We start from the raw sequence: 12,141 nt of genomic DNA, 5'->3' as shown, positions 1-12,141 counted from the left end.
CATACATGCAGAATCTCCAAGGTAAGTCAACGCTCCGTCTTTTCTCCACGTCACTCAGCCTTTGACGTCTTCAATGGCACGCCGAGCCATTCCATGCTCGTGAAAGTAATCATCGTTATTATTTAAAGTAAATTGAAAATTCCAGCATTCGAAACGGCGAATTCACTTTATATATTTTCAGAATTCTTTTACCGTAAAAATTAACTTAGAATAAGATAAAATAAAATAAACTAGACTCAAAGTGAAAGCATTTGATATCAGAACAATCTTATTGAAATGTTGAAATATTCCCAATTTTATCTATTTAAGAAGTCATTGGCTGTTCACATTGTTCAATATATTCAGCTAATTTTTTATAATCAGTAAAGTTCTGTGTTTTATTTCCCAAAGTTACTTTCATAACCGCCGGGTAGAGAAGTCCATATCTAGCCCCCAGTGCTCGTAATTGAGGTCTTAAATCAAGTAGTTGTTTTCTTTTGAGGGCAGTTTCTCTGGCGAAGTCTGGTACGATATGTATAAGTGCATCCTGACATCTTAGATTTTTATTTTCTTTAGCCAGCTGACATATTTCAACAACATGTTGATATCGTAATAGTTTAAATATTAAAGTTCTTGGACCTTTTTGTGTGATTGTTTTTTGTCCCGGTATTCTGTGCGCTCTTTCGATTTCAAGAGGCACTTTGGATTTTAAAGGCAGTATCTTTGGAAGGAATTGTTCTAAGAAAGTAATGGGATCATTTTTTTCCACTCCTTCCAGCATCCCAATGATCCTTAAATTATTTCTTTTTTCTCTATTCAAACAGTCTTCCAGATCTCTTTTTATTATTTCCATTTCTTTCCAGGCTTTTTTGTTTTGCATAACTTCAGCATGTACCTCTTCCGATTTTTCTTCCAAGTGTGTTATTTTGTTATCAATTAGATCAACTCTTTTTGTAAGCGTGGCATCATCATCAATTGCCTTTTGAAGTTGTTTTTTGATTTCCAGTACAATATCTTTGATCTGTTTTATTTCTGCCATCATATCTTGATCTCCTTCCAAAGGCAACGGTACTTTTGAAGGTGTCCCTGGTTCCGGCTTTGATCGTTTATTACTGCTTGTACCCGATCCTCCGGCTCCTGCATCGTTTTTATTTTGTTTACCCGATGCCATTTTCTTATGATCCACAGCTTTTTTCAGCAAAATATCGGTATTGGAGCTTTTTATTTTGAAATAAGAGCTTGTTTGACACGGAGCCCGTCTATCACCCGACCATTTGCTTGCGTGTCCAAGCCACGCCCTAAGCACTATTTATTGAATTGTGCCTAGCGATGCCTAAGTGGTCTTAGGCACCGATAGGCATTGAAAACTTAGGCACACTCCATTTATGCCAGGGATTTCTAGGACTAAAAGAGTGAACCTAAATCAAACCACACCCAGAATCTGCTAATTACTTTTTAAAATTGTTTTTTTAATGGTGCTTTTCAATTAATGGACCCGAATAAGCCTAATTGAATAATTTGGGCACCTAGCTATCTTGGTGCACCAATCTAGGTATCTAACTTCGGTTGCCGTTTATAGAATCTGGTCCAGTTTTAGTGGAGCTAGCTAATGCACAGCTGGTTAAGTCAACTTTCAGCACTTAATAGGCCACAGGTTACCACATAAAGATAGGACAGACTTTTCTGCGGTCTCATTTATGTGGTCACCATGACCTGTTAAGTGCTGAATATTGCCACTTAACTGATTCCGCCCCCGGAACACATCCAAAATAGTCAATTAGTTGCTATTTGGTAATTTTCAGTGGCACTAACTGGTTAATTGCTCTGAAAATTAGTGAATAGCTCCAACCAAGCACTTTAATCAGCTAGTAGTCGTTTCTGGCTGATTAATAATAATAATTTATTTCTTATATACCGCCAAAGCCATAGTAGTTCGAGGCGGTTTACAGTGAAGAAGGGCTGGACAATCAGTGAAGGTTACAATGGTACAGTCAGAGAAACTATGTGCCAGAGAAAAAGGTACAATCGGCGAAAGATGGAGTAATCAGAGAAAAGGCACAATCAGAGCAAAAAAGTACAGTAAAGAGGTCAGGAGAATCTGCATAAAGGATAAATCTAAAAAATGTAGGTATAACAAAGGGGGTACATACAGTGGATATGGGCGTTTAGGTTGTAAATCTGGTAAATAGATTAGATTTTAGTAGTTTCCTGAAGTTTAGGTAGGATGAGGCGCGTGAGATGATGTGGACCAGCCAGTTATTGAGCTGACCTGCTTGAAAGGCGAGAGTTCTATTTAGATATCTTTTGTAGCGGCAGGCCTTTAGAGTAGGATAGCTGAACAGGTGGGTTCTGCATGTGTGTTTGGATGGGCGGTCTGAATATCAACCAGTTCATAGCTTATCCAGTCCATGCCATCTACATGATGGCATGGACTGGATAAGATATCATTCAAAACAGGAATACTTTCACAGGTATTACAGTTTTTCTAGTGCCTCTTTTATGTAACTTCTGTGGTTTCACAATAAAGCACATTAAAGAAGTGTCTCACTGTACGCTGCGATTCAGTGTTGCTTCGCTTATAGAGTCCATAGCGCTTTCATATTCACAAAAATATCCCAGTTACAGGAGTCAGGAACAGAAATTCCACATCTCTTCCCTGTATTTGATGTTTGAAATGAGAACTGCAGATGCATGATGTCTAAGTTTATTTTCTTTCTCTTCTGCCACCAGATCATTGATTGGGCATGTCCCTCTTTCAGTGTTATTTTTGGCTTTCTCTAGCTCTTCCTGTTCAATATGTATGTAAGTGACATTGCTGAAGGGTTAGAAGGAAAAGTGTGCCTTTTTGCAGATGATACCAAGATTTGTAACAGAGTAGACACCGAAGAGGGAGTGGAAAATATGAAAAAGGATCTGCAAAAGTTAGAGGAATGGTCTAATGCCTGGCAACTAAAATTCAATGCAAAGAAATGCAGAGTAATGCATTTGGGGATTAATAATAGGAAGGAACCGTAAGGATTCTGGGCTGTATAAAGAGAGGCGTAGTCAGTAGAAGGAAGAAGGTGTTGATGCCCCTGTACAGGTCATTGGTGAGGCCCCACTTGGAGTATTGTGTTCAGTTTTGGAGACCGTATCTGGCGAAAGACGTAAGAAGACTTGAGGCGGTCCAGAGGAGGGCGACGAAAATGATAGGAGGCTTGCGCCAGAAGACGTATGAGGAGAGACTGGAAGCCCTGAATATGTATACCCTAGAGGAAAGGAGAGACAGGGGAGATATGATTCAGACGTTCAAATACTTAAAGGGTATTAACGTAGAACAAAATCTTTTCCAGAGAAAGGAAAATGGTAAAACCAGAGGACATAATTTGAGGTTGAGGGGTGGTAGATTCAGGGGCAATGTTAGGAAATTCTACTTTACGGAGAGGGTGGTGGATGCCTGGAATGCGCTCCCGAGAGAGGTGGTGGAGAGTAAAACTGTGACTGAGTTCAAAGAAGCGTGGGATGAACACAGAAGATTTAGAATCAGAAAATAATATTAAAGATTGAACTAGGCCACACGGTCTGTGTCTGTGCATGGCCGTTTGGAGGAGGATGGGCAGGGGAGGGCTTCAATGGCTGGGAGGGTGTAGATGGGCTGGAGTAAGTCTTAACAGAGATTTCTGCAGTTGGAACCCAAGCACAGTACCGGGTAAAGCTTTGGATTCTCGCCCAGAAATAGCTAAGAAGAAAAAAAATAATAATAATAATTTAAATTGAATCAGGTTGGGCAGACTGGATGGACCATTCGGGTCTTTATCTGCCGTCATCTACTATATTACTATGTCAGCGAAATAGCCAGCTTGTCTGTTTTATTTATTTATAAAGCTCTCTATACTGTTAGATCTGGCCAAAGCCATTCAGAGCAGTTTAGATGGTATGCTCTTTGGGCAGGGACCATCTCATGTGTGTCACAGAGTAGTCAGAGAGGCCAAACTCCGAATGGAGGAAGAGCTAGCACGGAACATTAAGAAAGGGGATAAATCTTTTTTCAGCTATATTAGCGACAGGAAAAGAAGCAAAGATGGGATTGTACGCCTGAAGCAATCAGACGGTAACTTTGCAGAATCAGACTCTGCCAAGGCAGAACTACTAAATGAATACTTCTGCTCAGTCTTCACATGTGAAGCACCGGGAGATGGTCCACAGCTTCAGACTGGAGATAGCCAGAAAGACCCGTTTCAGGACTTCAAATTTATGCCCAGTAGCGTCTACAACGAACTCTCGAGACTCAGGGTAAACAAAGCCATGGGACCGGACAACCTGCACCCCAGGGTGCTCAGGGAGTTAAGTGAAGTCCTGGCAGAACCATTATCTGTGCTTTTCAATCTTTCCCTACGCACAGGAAGAGTCCCCTTGGACTGGAAAACCGCTAACGTAATCCCACTCTACAAAAAGGGCTGCAGGACAGAGACAGCTAACTACAGACCAGTGAGTCTCACGTCTATAGTTTGTAAGATCATGGAAACACTGATCAAATGGAATCTTGACACAATCCTAGATGAGGAAAACCTACGTGATCCCCACCAACACGGGTTCACCCAGGATAGATCCTGCCAATCCAATCTTATTAGCTTTTTTGACTGGGTTACTGGATAACTGGATGCCAGAGAGTCACTGGACGTGGTATATTTCGATCTAGTCGACCACGACATTCTCCTAGACTGCCTTGCCTACATTGGCATCTCCGGCCAGGTCCTTAACTGGTTCAACGGGTTCCTACGGAATAGATCCTACAGGGTATTTAAAAACGACTCCCTCTCCTACTCCTGGGAAAACTCCTGCGGTGTACCACAGGGCTCCCCCCTGTCCCCCACCCTGTTCAATATCTACCTCACCTCCCTAGGAAACCTCCTGCAAAGCCTCAAGCTAAAATTCTTTATCTACGCAGACGACATTACCATAGTCATCCCGCTAACCAGTTTCACCCAAGAACTCCTTAACTCCCTCACAAGCATACTTAGTCAGATAGAACTCTGGATGCTATCCTACAGACTAAAACTAAACCCTGACAAAACAAAATTCTTCCTAGCAACCCCCAATGACAAAATCAAAGACACCACAATTCAAGTAAAAGGATCCACATTCCCCCTCGAACAAACCTTAAAAGTACTGGGTGTAACACTGGACAAACATCTATCCCTCGAGAAACACACTGATATCACAGTCAGGAAAAGTATCTCGATACTATGGAAACTCCGCACCATAAAGAAATACTTTGACGACTCTTCATTCCGCCTCTTAGTACAATCCTCCATCCTCAGCACACTGTACTACTGCAACATCATCTACCTGAGCTCCACAAAGAAAACCATCAGGAGACTAAGGATGATCCAGAACACCGCTGTCCGCCTCATATTTGACCTGAAAAAATGGGACCATATCACCCCTTTCTACCACAAACTCCACTGGCTCCCACTAGAATCCAGAATCATATTCAAATTCGCCTGTTTTTGCTACAAAACAATATTTGGTTTATCCCCAAGCTACATCACCCCTCACTTCACCCTTAACCACAACTATAAGAACACCCGTAAAATTCAACTCTTTGCATTCCCCTCCCTAAAACTATGCCACTCAAAAAAATACCTGGACAAAACCTATGCCTTCCAAGCCGCCAAACTAAACCCCTGGCTAGCCCAATTGGTCCTCAAGGCCTACAACTACCTTGACTTTAGAAAACTACTCAAAACTCACCTATTCCGAGACCAAGACCCTTAATGCCCCTTTTCAATCCTCCTCCTCCCCCCCTTCCGACCTACTCCCCCCCCTACTCTCTCCTTGCTATTCGTAACTCCATGATATAATTGATATGTAACCACTTGTACCTACTCTCTCCTTGCTGTTTGCAACTCTATGATCAATTTGATATGTAACCACTTGCTATCTCTGTCTAACTAATGTGAACCGCCTAGAACTCTTCTGGGTATGGCGGTATACAAAAATAAAGTTATTATTATTATTATTCAGTAAAGCATTTGATAGCGTACCGCACCGAAGGTTATTGAACAAGCTGAAATCGTCAGGATTGGGAGACACTCTAACTACATGGGTTGGGGACTGGCTGAGTGGTAGGCTAAAGAGGGTGGTGGTGAACGGTACCCCATCAGAAGCATCAGACGTCCTCAGTGGAGTACTGCAGGGCTCGGTCTTGGGCCCGATTCTATTTAACTTATTCATAAGAGATATGACGCAGGGACTTAGAGGAAAGGTATCACTGTTCGCTGACGCTGCCAAAATTTGCAATATAGTAGGCAACAGCTTGATATCTGATCATATGACACAAGACCTACTGCTGCTGGAACGATGGTCAACGACTTGGCAGCTGGGCTTCAATGCTAAAAAATGCAAGGTAATGCACCTGGGCAAGAGAAATCTGCGCAGAACTTATGCACTAAATGGTGAGACCTTGGTTACGACCACGGCGGAACGTGATCTAGGGGTGAGAGCCGAATGACAGGTATGAAAGATGATTTATTCAGTGTAAGATCTATGATATATAAAAATTTAATAATTTTGAACATTAGGTAACAGAGATTTGTGAAATTATTAGAGTAGATAACATGAGTTTTAAGTTTAGATAGTAATTTAGTTTTTGTTTTTACGCTCCTAGTACCCCTCCTGACGAAGACAACCTCGAAACTCGAGTCGGGGGGTAGATGAAATCCAAAGGAATCAAGTTTACAGCACTATAGCACTTTTGCACAAGTTCACTTTCACAAATTATTCAGTGGTTATGATCGAAATCCAACCTAAAGAGAGACTATAGATAAGTTGTTTACATATACTTTTTACCACTTGATAGGAGGTTGGTAAAAGGGCAATGAAGACTATGATGGCCCCAGATTAACCACTGCAGCATGTTATCAGCGCACTAATGAACACACGGACTGAGCACTTTACTAATTTATAAAAGAAAAAAAGAAAAAATTTTTGTATTATTTTTAACGAAGATATATTAATAAAGCTGTGATTTTAGACATTACATGATTACAATATCCAGCTATATAAGCAATAACTCCCAATTTTTGTGATATATCCAGCATATCTCCCGCCACACTACCTGGTCCAGAGCAGTCTCTCTCCCTCCACGCCCCCTCCTCACAAAGTCCAGCATCGCTCCATCAATTCCCCTCCCCCCATAGTCCAGAATCTTTCCCTCTTTTCCTTCCACTTCCCCCCAACTCACGTGGTACTGCATCTCTCCCTCCACTTATCCCCACAAGGAACAGCATCTCTCACACTCCCCCTTCTCCCCCCAGGCATTTTTCCTTCTCTCTCAACCCCGCTTTGGTCTACCTTGAAACGTGTTTTCGGTTTTCGCTTCTACAGTTCGCCAGCAAACGCCCACCGGAACTCGGAGCCTTTCCTCTTCGCCGCGCTCGTCCCGCCCCTCGTCTGACGCAACTTCCTATTTTGGCCAACTGGATGCGTGCGTCAGAGTCAGAGAAAAGGTTCGGGAACCTGTAGCAGGCAGCGCGTGGTAATCGCTGCCTGCTAGCAACGAGAAAAAAGAAGTTTTAAGATAGACTGAGGTGGGGCTCAAAGAGAGGGAAAAATAATGTCAGTCGATCGGGTTAGAGAGAGAGAGAGAGAGAGAGAAATACTAGGCTGCGGGTGGTGGGTGTAAGGAAGGGAAAAAATGCTGGGCTTTGGGGCGGGGCTGTGGGAGAGGAGGTACATTACATTAGGGATTTCTATTCCGCCTATACCTTGCAGTTCAAGGCGGATTACAAAAGAGCTGACTGGACATTTCCAGTGAAGATACAACGTGTTTTTGTTTTTTGTTACAACAGAGGAGAGATAGATGGATAGATTCCGAAGGAACTTACAAATTGGATGGTAAATTGATAGTAGTTACTGTGTGATATAACAAATAGATTACAGTTAGAGTACTAATAAGATTACATTACATTTCAGGGATCTGTATGCTTGGTAGGTGTTTTGGGGAGGAAGGAGTTTTCTAAGTGGGGGTTTTAGGGGAGAATTTATCTGGGAGGAGGGGGAAGGGGGGTTAAGATATTTGGATGACTTTTTTGAAAAGCAGGTACCGGAGAAGGGAAATATGCTGGTGTTGGAGAGGGACTGAAGGACTGCGGGAGATGAGGACAAGTGCAAAGGAAGGATAGTGGAGGGGAAAAGATGCTTGATTGTGAGCAGGGAAGGTGAGAGACGCTAGATCGCAGGTGGGGAGAGGGTCCTGGAAGAGAGAGGGAGAGGTGTCAGCCAATGAGGAACATGTGAAGAGGGTGCGTGGTATGTGAGCGTGCGACATGGTGTTTATTTTTTTGCATTTCCTAAAAAGAGGCAGGGTAATTCTGTGAGCAGTACCTAAATTTTGCCACCATTTTCAAGGACCAATTTCCAGAATATGTGCACTTATGCATATAAGTGATATCTCTAATTGGCATTTACATGCTTAAGTGCTTGGCGTTATTCTATAAAATAGATGTCAAAATCACTTAGAGCTCGTATGATGGGATTAAACAACTAAACATGGGTCATGGGTGTATCTCCCAGATACATACGTGCATAACATAAATTTCTATAAGTTGTGTACATTTCAAGGCACACTTAGGAGCCTACAGTTGAGTGCTGCCAATGCCAGTTGACCCTAGTATTGTATGAGGGTAAATCAAAAAGTGAAGGCAAAATACATTTAATGACTTTAATAGAAGTAACTGAACAATTGAACATATCACTTTTCCACATAGTCCCCATGCAAGACGAAGCATTTGTATCGTTCAACTAGTTTGTGCATTCCTGCAGAGAAGTTTTTCAGCTGTTCCCAAAGCCAGATGAGCACTACACTATCCCCTCAATATTCGCAGAGGTTAAGGGCAGAACCAGCCTGCGAATAGTAAAAAATCGTGAATAACTTTTAGGGCCTGCTCTGGCCCACCCCTGCCTCCCTCCTACATCCCGGAACTTCCCCAGACCTAGTGGTCTAGCGGCGACATGGGGCAGGATCGATCTTCCTATGCTCCTGCCTCGTGCAGAGCCGTCGTCAAAATAGCTGCCATGAGACTACAATGGGAACTCACGGCAGCCATTTTGATGATGGCTCTGCACGGGGCAGGAGCGTAGAAAGATCGATCCTGCCCCGTGTCGTCGTTAGACCACCAGGTATAATCTGGGGATGGTCTGGGATGCAGCATTTCTTAAAAAAAAAAAAAAAATCACGAATAACTGAATCTGCGGGTACTGAAACCACAGATTTGCTCTCCCTGTCACAGTGATGCACCCATGCCTCATCACTGATAACAGTTCTCTCCAGAATACTCAAATTGTTTTCATACCATTTCAGGAACTGGGTTGCAATCTCCACACGCTGTTGCTTGTGCAGATCAGTAAGCTGTTTGGGAACTCTTTTGACTTTCCTGTTTCCCAAATCATCAAGCATTATGGCAAATGCAGATCCATAGCTGATATCCAAGTTTGTAGCCAACTCAGGCACCGTTATCTGTTGGTTTTCTCTAATCAATGCATCTGCCCTGTCAATGTGCTCTTCTGCGTGCAGTGTTGATGGGCAACCAGAACGACCTTTGTTGGGTGCATCTTTTCTTTCCACTTAAAATTTTTTTACCCACTCATAAACCTTTTATTGCGTCATGGTGCTATGTCCATACTGAATCAATATCCGGTGGTGAATTTCCACAGGTTTCACTCCCTCTGCCCAAAGAGAGCGCACTACTGCATAATCTTGTTTTCTCTTCTGACTACTCTACCACTAATTTCTGCAGCTCAACTCTTCCCCTCTCTGACCATTATCTGTTAATGTTAACAATTCAACACCTTCCCATCTAGATACAACCAATCACTACCAATACATTTGGGAACCTTCAGACTATTGACCCTGGTGCACTTTCTACCACTGTATCATCCCTCCCTTCAACTACTATGTCATTCAATGAAGCCATCTCCCATAACACTATTCTTTCCACTGTTCTAGATACCCTCGCTCCTCCTATCTCATGTCCTATAGGACATGCCAAACCCCAGTCCTGGCTGACCTCCAACATCCTCTACCTGCGCTCTTATGCCTGATCTGCTGAATGTCTTTGGCTTTAATCCTGCACACATTCTGTCTTCATACATTTCAAATTCCTGCTGACATCCTTCCAGTCTGCCCTCTCAATTGCCAAACAAGAATACTATGCCCATTTAACTAAATCTCTTAGCTCTACTCCTTGCCATCTCTTTGCTACATTAAACTCTCTACTCAAAGTGCCCTCACCTTCACATTCCCCTCAGACTATGTCTGAGTTTTTCTATGACAAGATTCAGAAAATTCACTGAGTTCTCAACCAGATCACCTCTTCCCCACCCCTCCATCTGTCCCCAGTACCAACCTTACTTCAACCTCTGCCACCTTTTTCTCCTTTTCTGAAATCACTGAAGAGGAAACTACACTTCTCTCTTCCTCCAAACCCAGTACCTGCTCCTCTAATCCGATTCCCACCAGCCTACTCAGCGCTATCTCTCCTTTCTGACATATTCTCAACCTATCGCTCTCCAACTGTTCCTGATGTCTTCATATAAGTTGTAATTACACCTCTCCTCAAAAAACCCTCACTAGACCCATGTGCCCCTCCAATTATTGCCCCATCTCCCTCCTTCCCTTCTTATCCAAGCTACTTGAACATGCTATTCACTGTTGCTGCCTGGACTTCCTTTCATCTCAAGCTGTTGACCCACTTCAATCGGGCTTTTTGCTCACTGCATTCCTCGGAAACTGCCCTTGCTAAAGTCTCCGACCTGTTCCTCACCAGATTCAAAAGCCTCTACTCTATCCTCATCCTTCTCGATCTATCTGTTACTTTTGATACTGTTGATTACCACCTACTCTTTGACACGCTGTCCTCACTGGGATTCTGGGGTTCTGTTCTTGCCTGGTTTTCTTCCTGTCTCTCCCACCGCACTTTCAGTGTATGCTATGGTAGATCCTTCTCCGCTGCTATCCCACTATCAATTCTTGTACCCCAAGGCTCTGTCCAGGGACCTCTCCTTTTCTACCTTTGTACCTGCTCCCTCGGTACACTTTTTTCCTCCCAATGGTTTTCAGTATCGTTTCTATGCTGATGACTCCAGATCTACCTCTTAATACCAGATATCTCTACGGGAATCCAGGTCCGTGTCTCAGCCTGCCTGTCTGACATTACTGCGTGGCTGTATCACCATTATGTAAAACTGAATATGGCTAAGACTGAACTTCTTATCTTTCCACCTAAACCCACTTCCCTCCCCCCCATTCTCTGATTCTATGGAGATCATTCTCATTCTCCCTGTGTTATCTGCTTGCAACCTCGGGGTCATCTTTGACTCCTTTCTCTTCTCTTTCCGCTCAGATCCAACAAACTGCTAAAGCCTGTCGCGTCTTCCTTTTATAATATTACCAAAATCCAACCTTTACTCTGTGCATACTACCAAAACCCTTATCCACACACTCTCATCTCCTCTTGCTTAGATTGCTGCAACTTGCTTCTCTCAGGTCTTCCGCACAACCATCTCCAATCCGTGCAAAATTGTGCTGTACGATTTCTATTTGCGAGATACACCATACTCACATTACCCCTCTCCTCAAATCACTTCATTGGCTCCCTCATCTGTTTCCAAATTCAGTTGAAACTTCCTTACTGACGTACAAGTACATTCACTCTGCAGCCCCCTCAATATCTCTCCTCCATTATCTCTCCCTATGCTTCTTCCTGCAATCTCCATTGGGTAAGTCCCTTCTATCCATATCCTTCTCCTCTACTGCCAACTCTAGACTCCATCCCTTCTATCTTGCTGTTCCTGGAACAGACTGCCTGAGTCATTACGTCAAGCTCCATCTCTAGCAATATTCAAATCTAAGCTAAAAGCTCACTTTTTCAAGGCTGCTTTTAACTCCTAACTCCCACTCACCATAAGATACCTATGTCCATCTTAACATTCTCTCTGTGGAAACCCCCCAACTCCTATATTCCTGTTTGTATAAATTAGATTGCAAGCTTTTCTGAGCAGGGACTGTCTATTATATGTTAAATGCACATGAACAGTGCTGTGTACACCTTTCAGTGCATTAGAAATGATAAATAGTTGTAGTACTAGATCAGTGGTCTCAAACTCAAACTCTTTGCAGGG

At 43.0% G+C, this 12,141-nt stretch overlaps 1 protein-coding gene across 1 annotated transcript in view; it reads right to left on the bottom strand.

Moving 5' to 3' along the window:
• Positions 1-7,698, bottom strand: part of DCAF4 (DDB1 and CUL4 associated factor 4) — a 108,737-nt gene extending 101,039 nt beyond the window's left edge. The window contains exons 1-2 of the mRNA XM_033953248.1: positions 7,667-7,698; positions 7,315-7,512 (exon numbers count right to left, since the gene is read on the bottom strand). Of these exons, the coding sequence (XP_033809139.1) occupies positions 7,315-7,512; positions 7,667-7,698 (230 nt within the window). The remainder of the gene's footprint in view (positions 1-7,314; positions 7,513-7,666) is intronic.
• Positions 7,699-12,141: the final 4,443 nt, after the last annotated feature.

This window comes from Geotrypetes seraphini, chromosome 7, assembly GCF_902459505.1.
Source record: "Geotrypetes seraphini chromosome 7, aGeoSer1.1, whole genome shotgun sequence".
NCBI classification, from domain to species: domain Eukaryota; kingdom Metazoa; phylum Chordata; class Amphibia; order Gymnophiona; family Dermophiidae; genus Geotrypetes; species Geotrypetes seraphini.
This window is presented reverse-complemented; position numbering and strand designations above follow the sequence as displayed.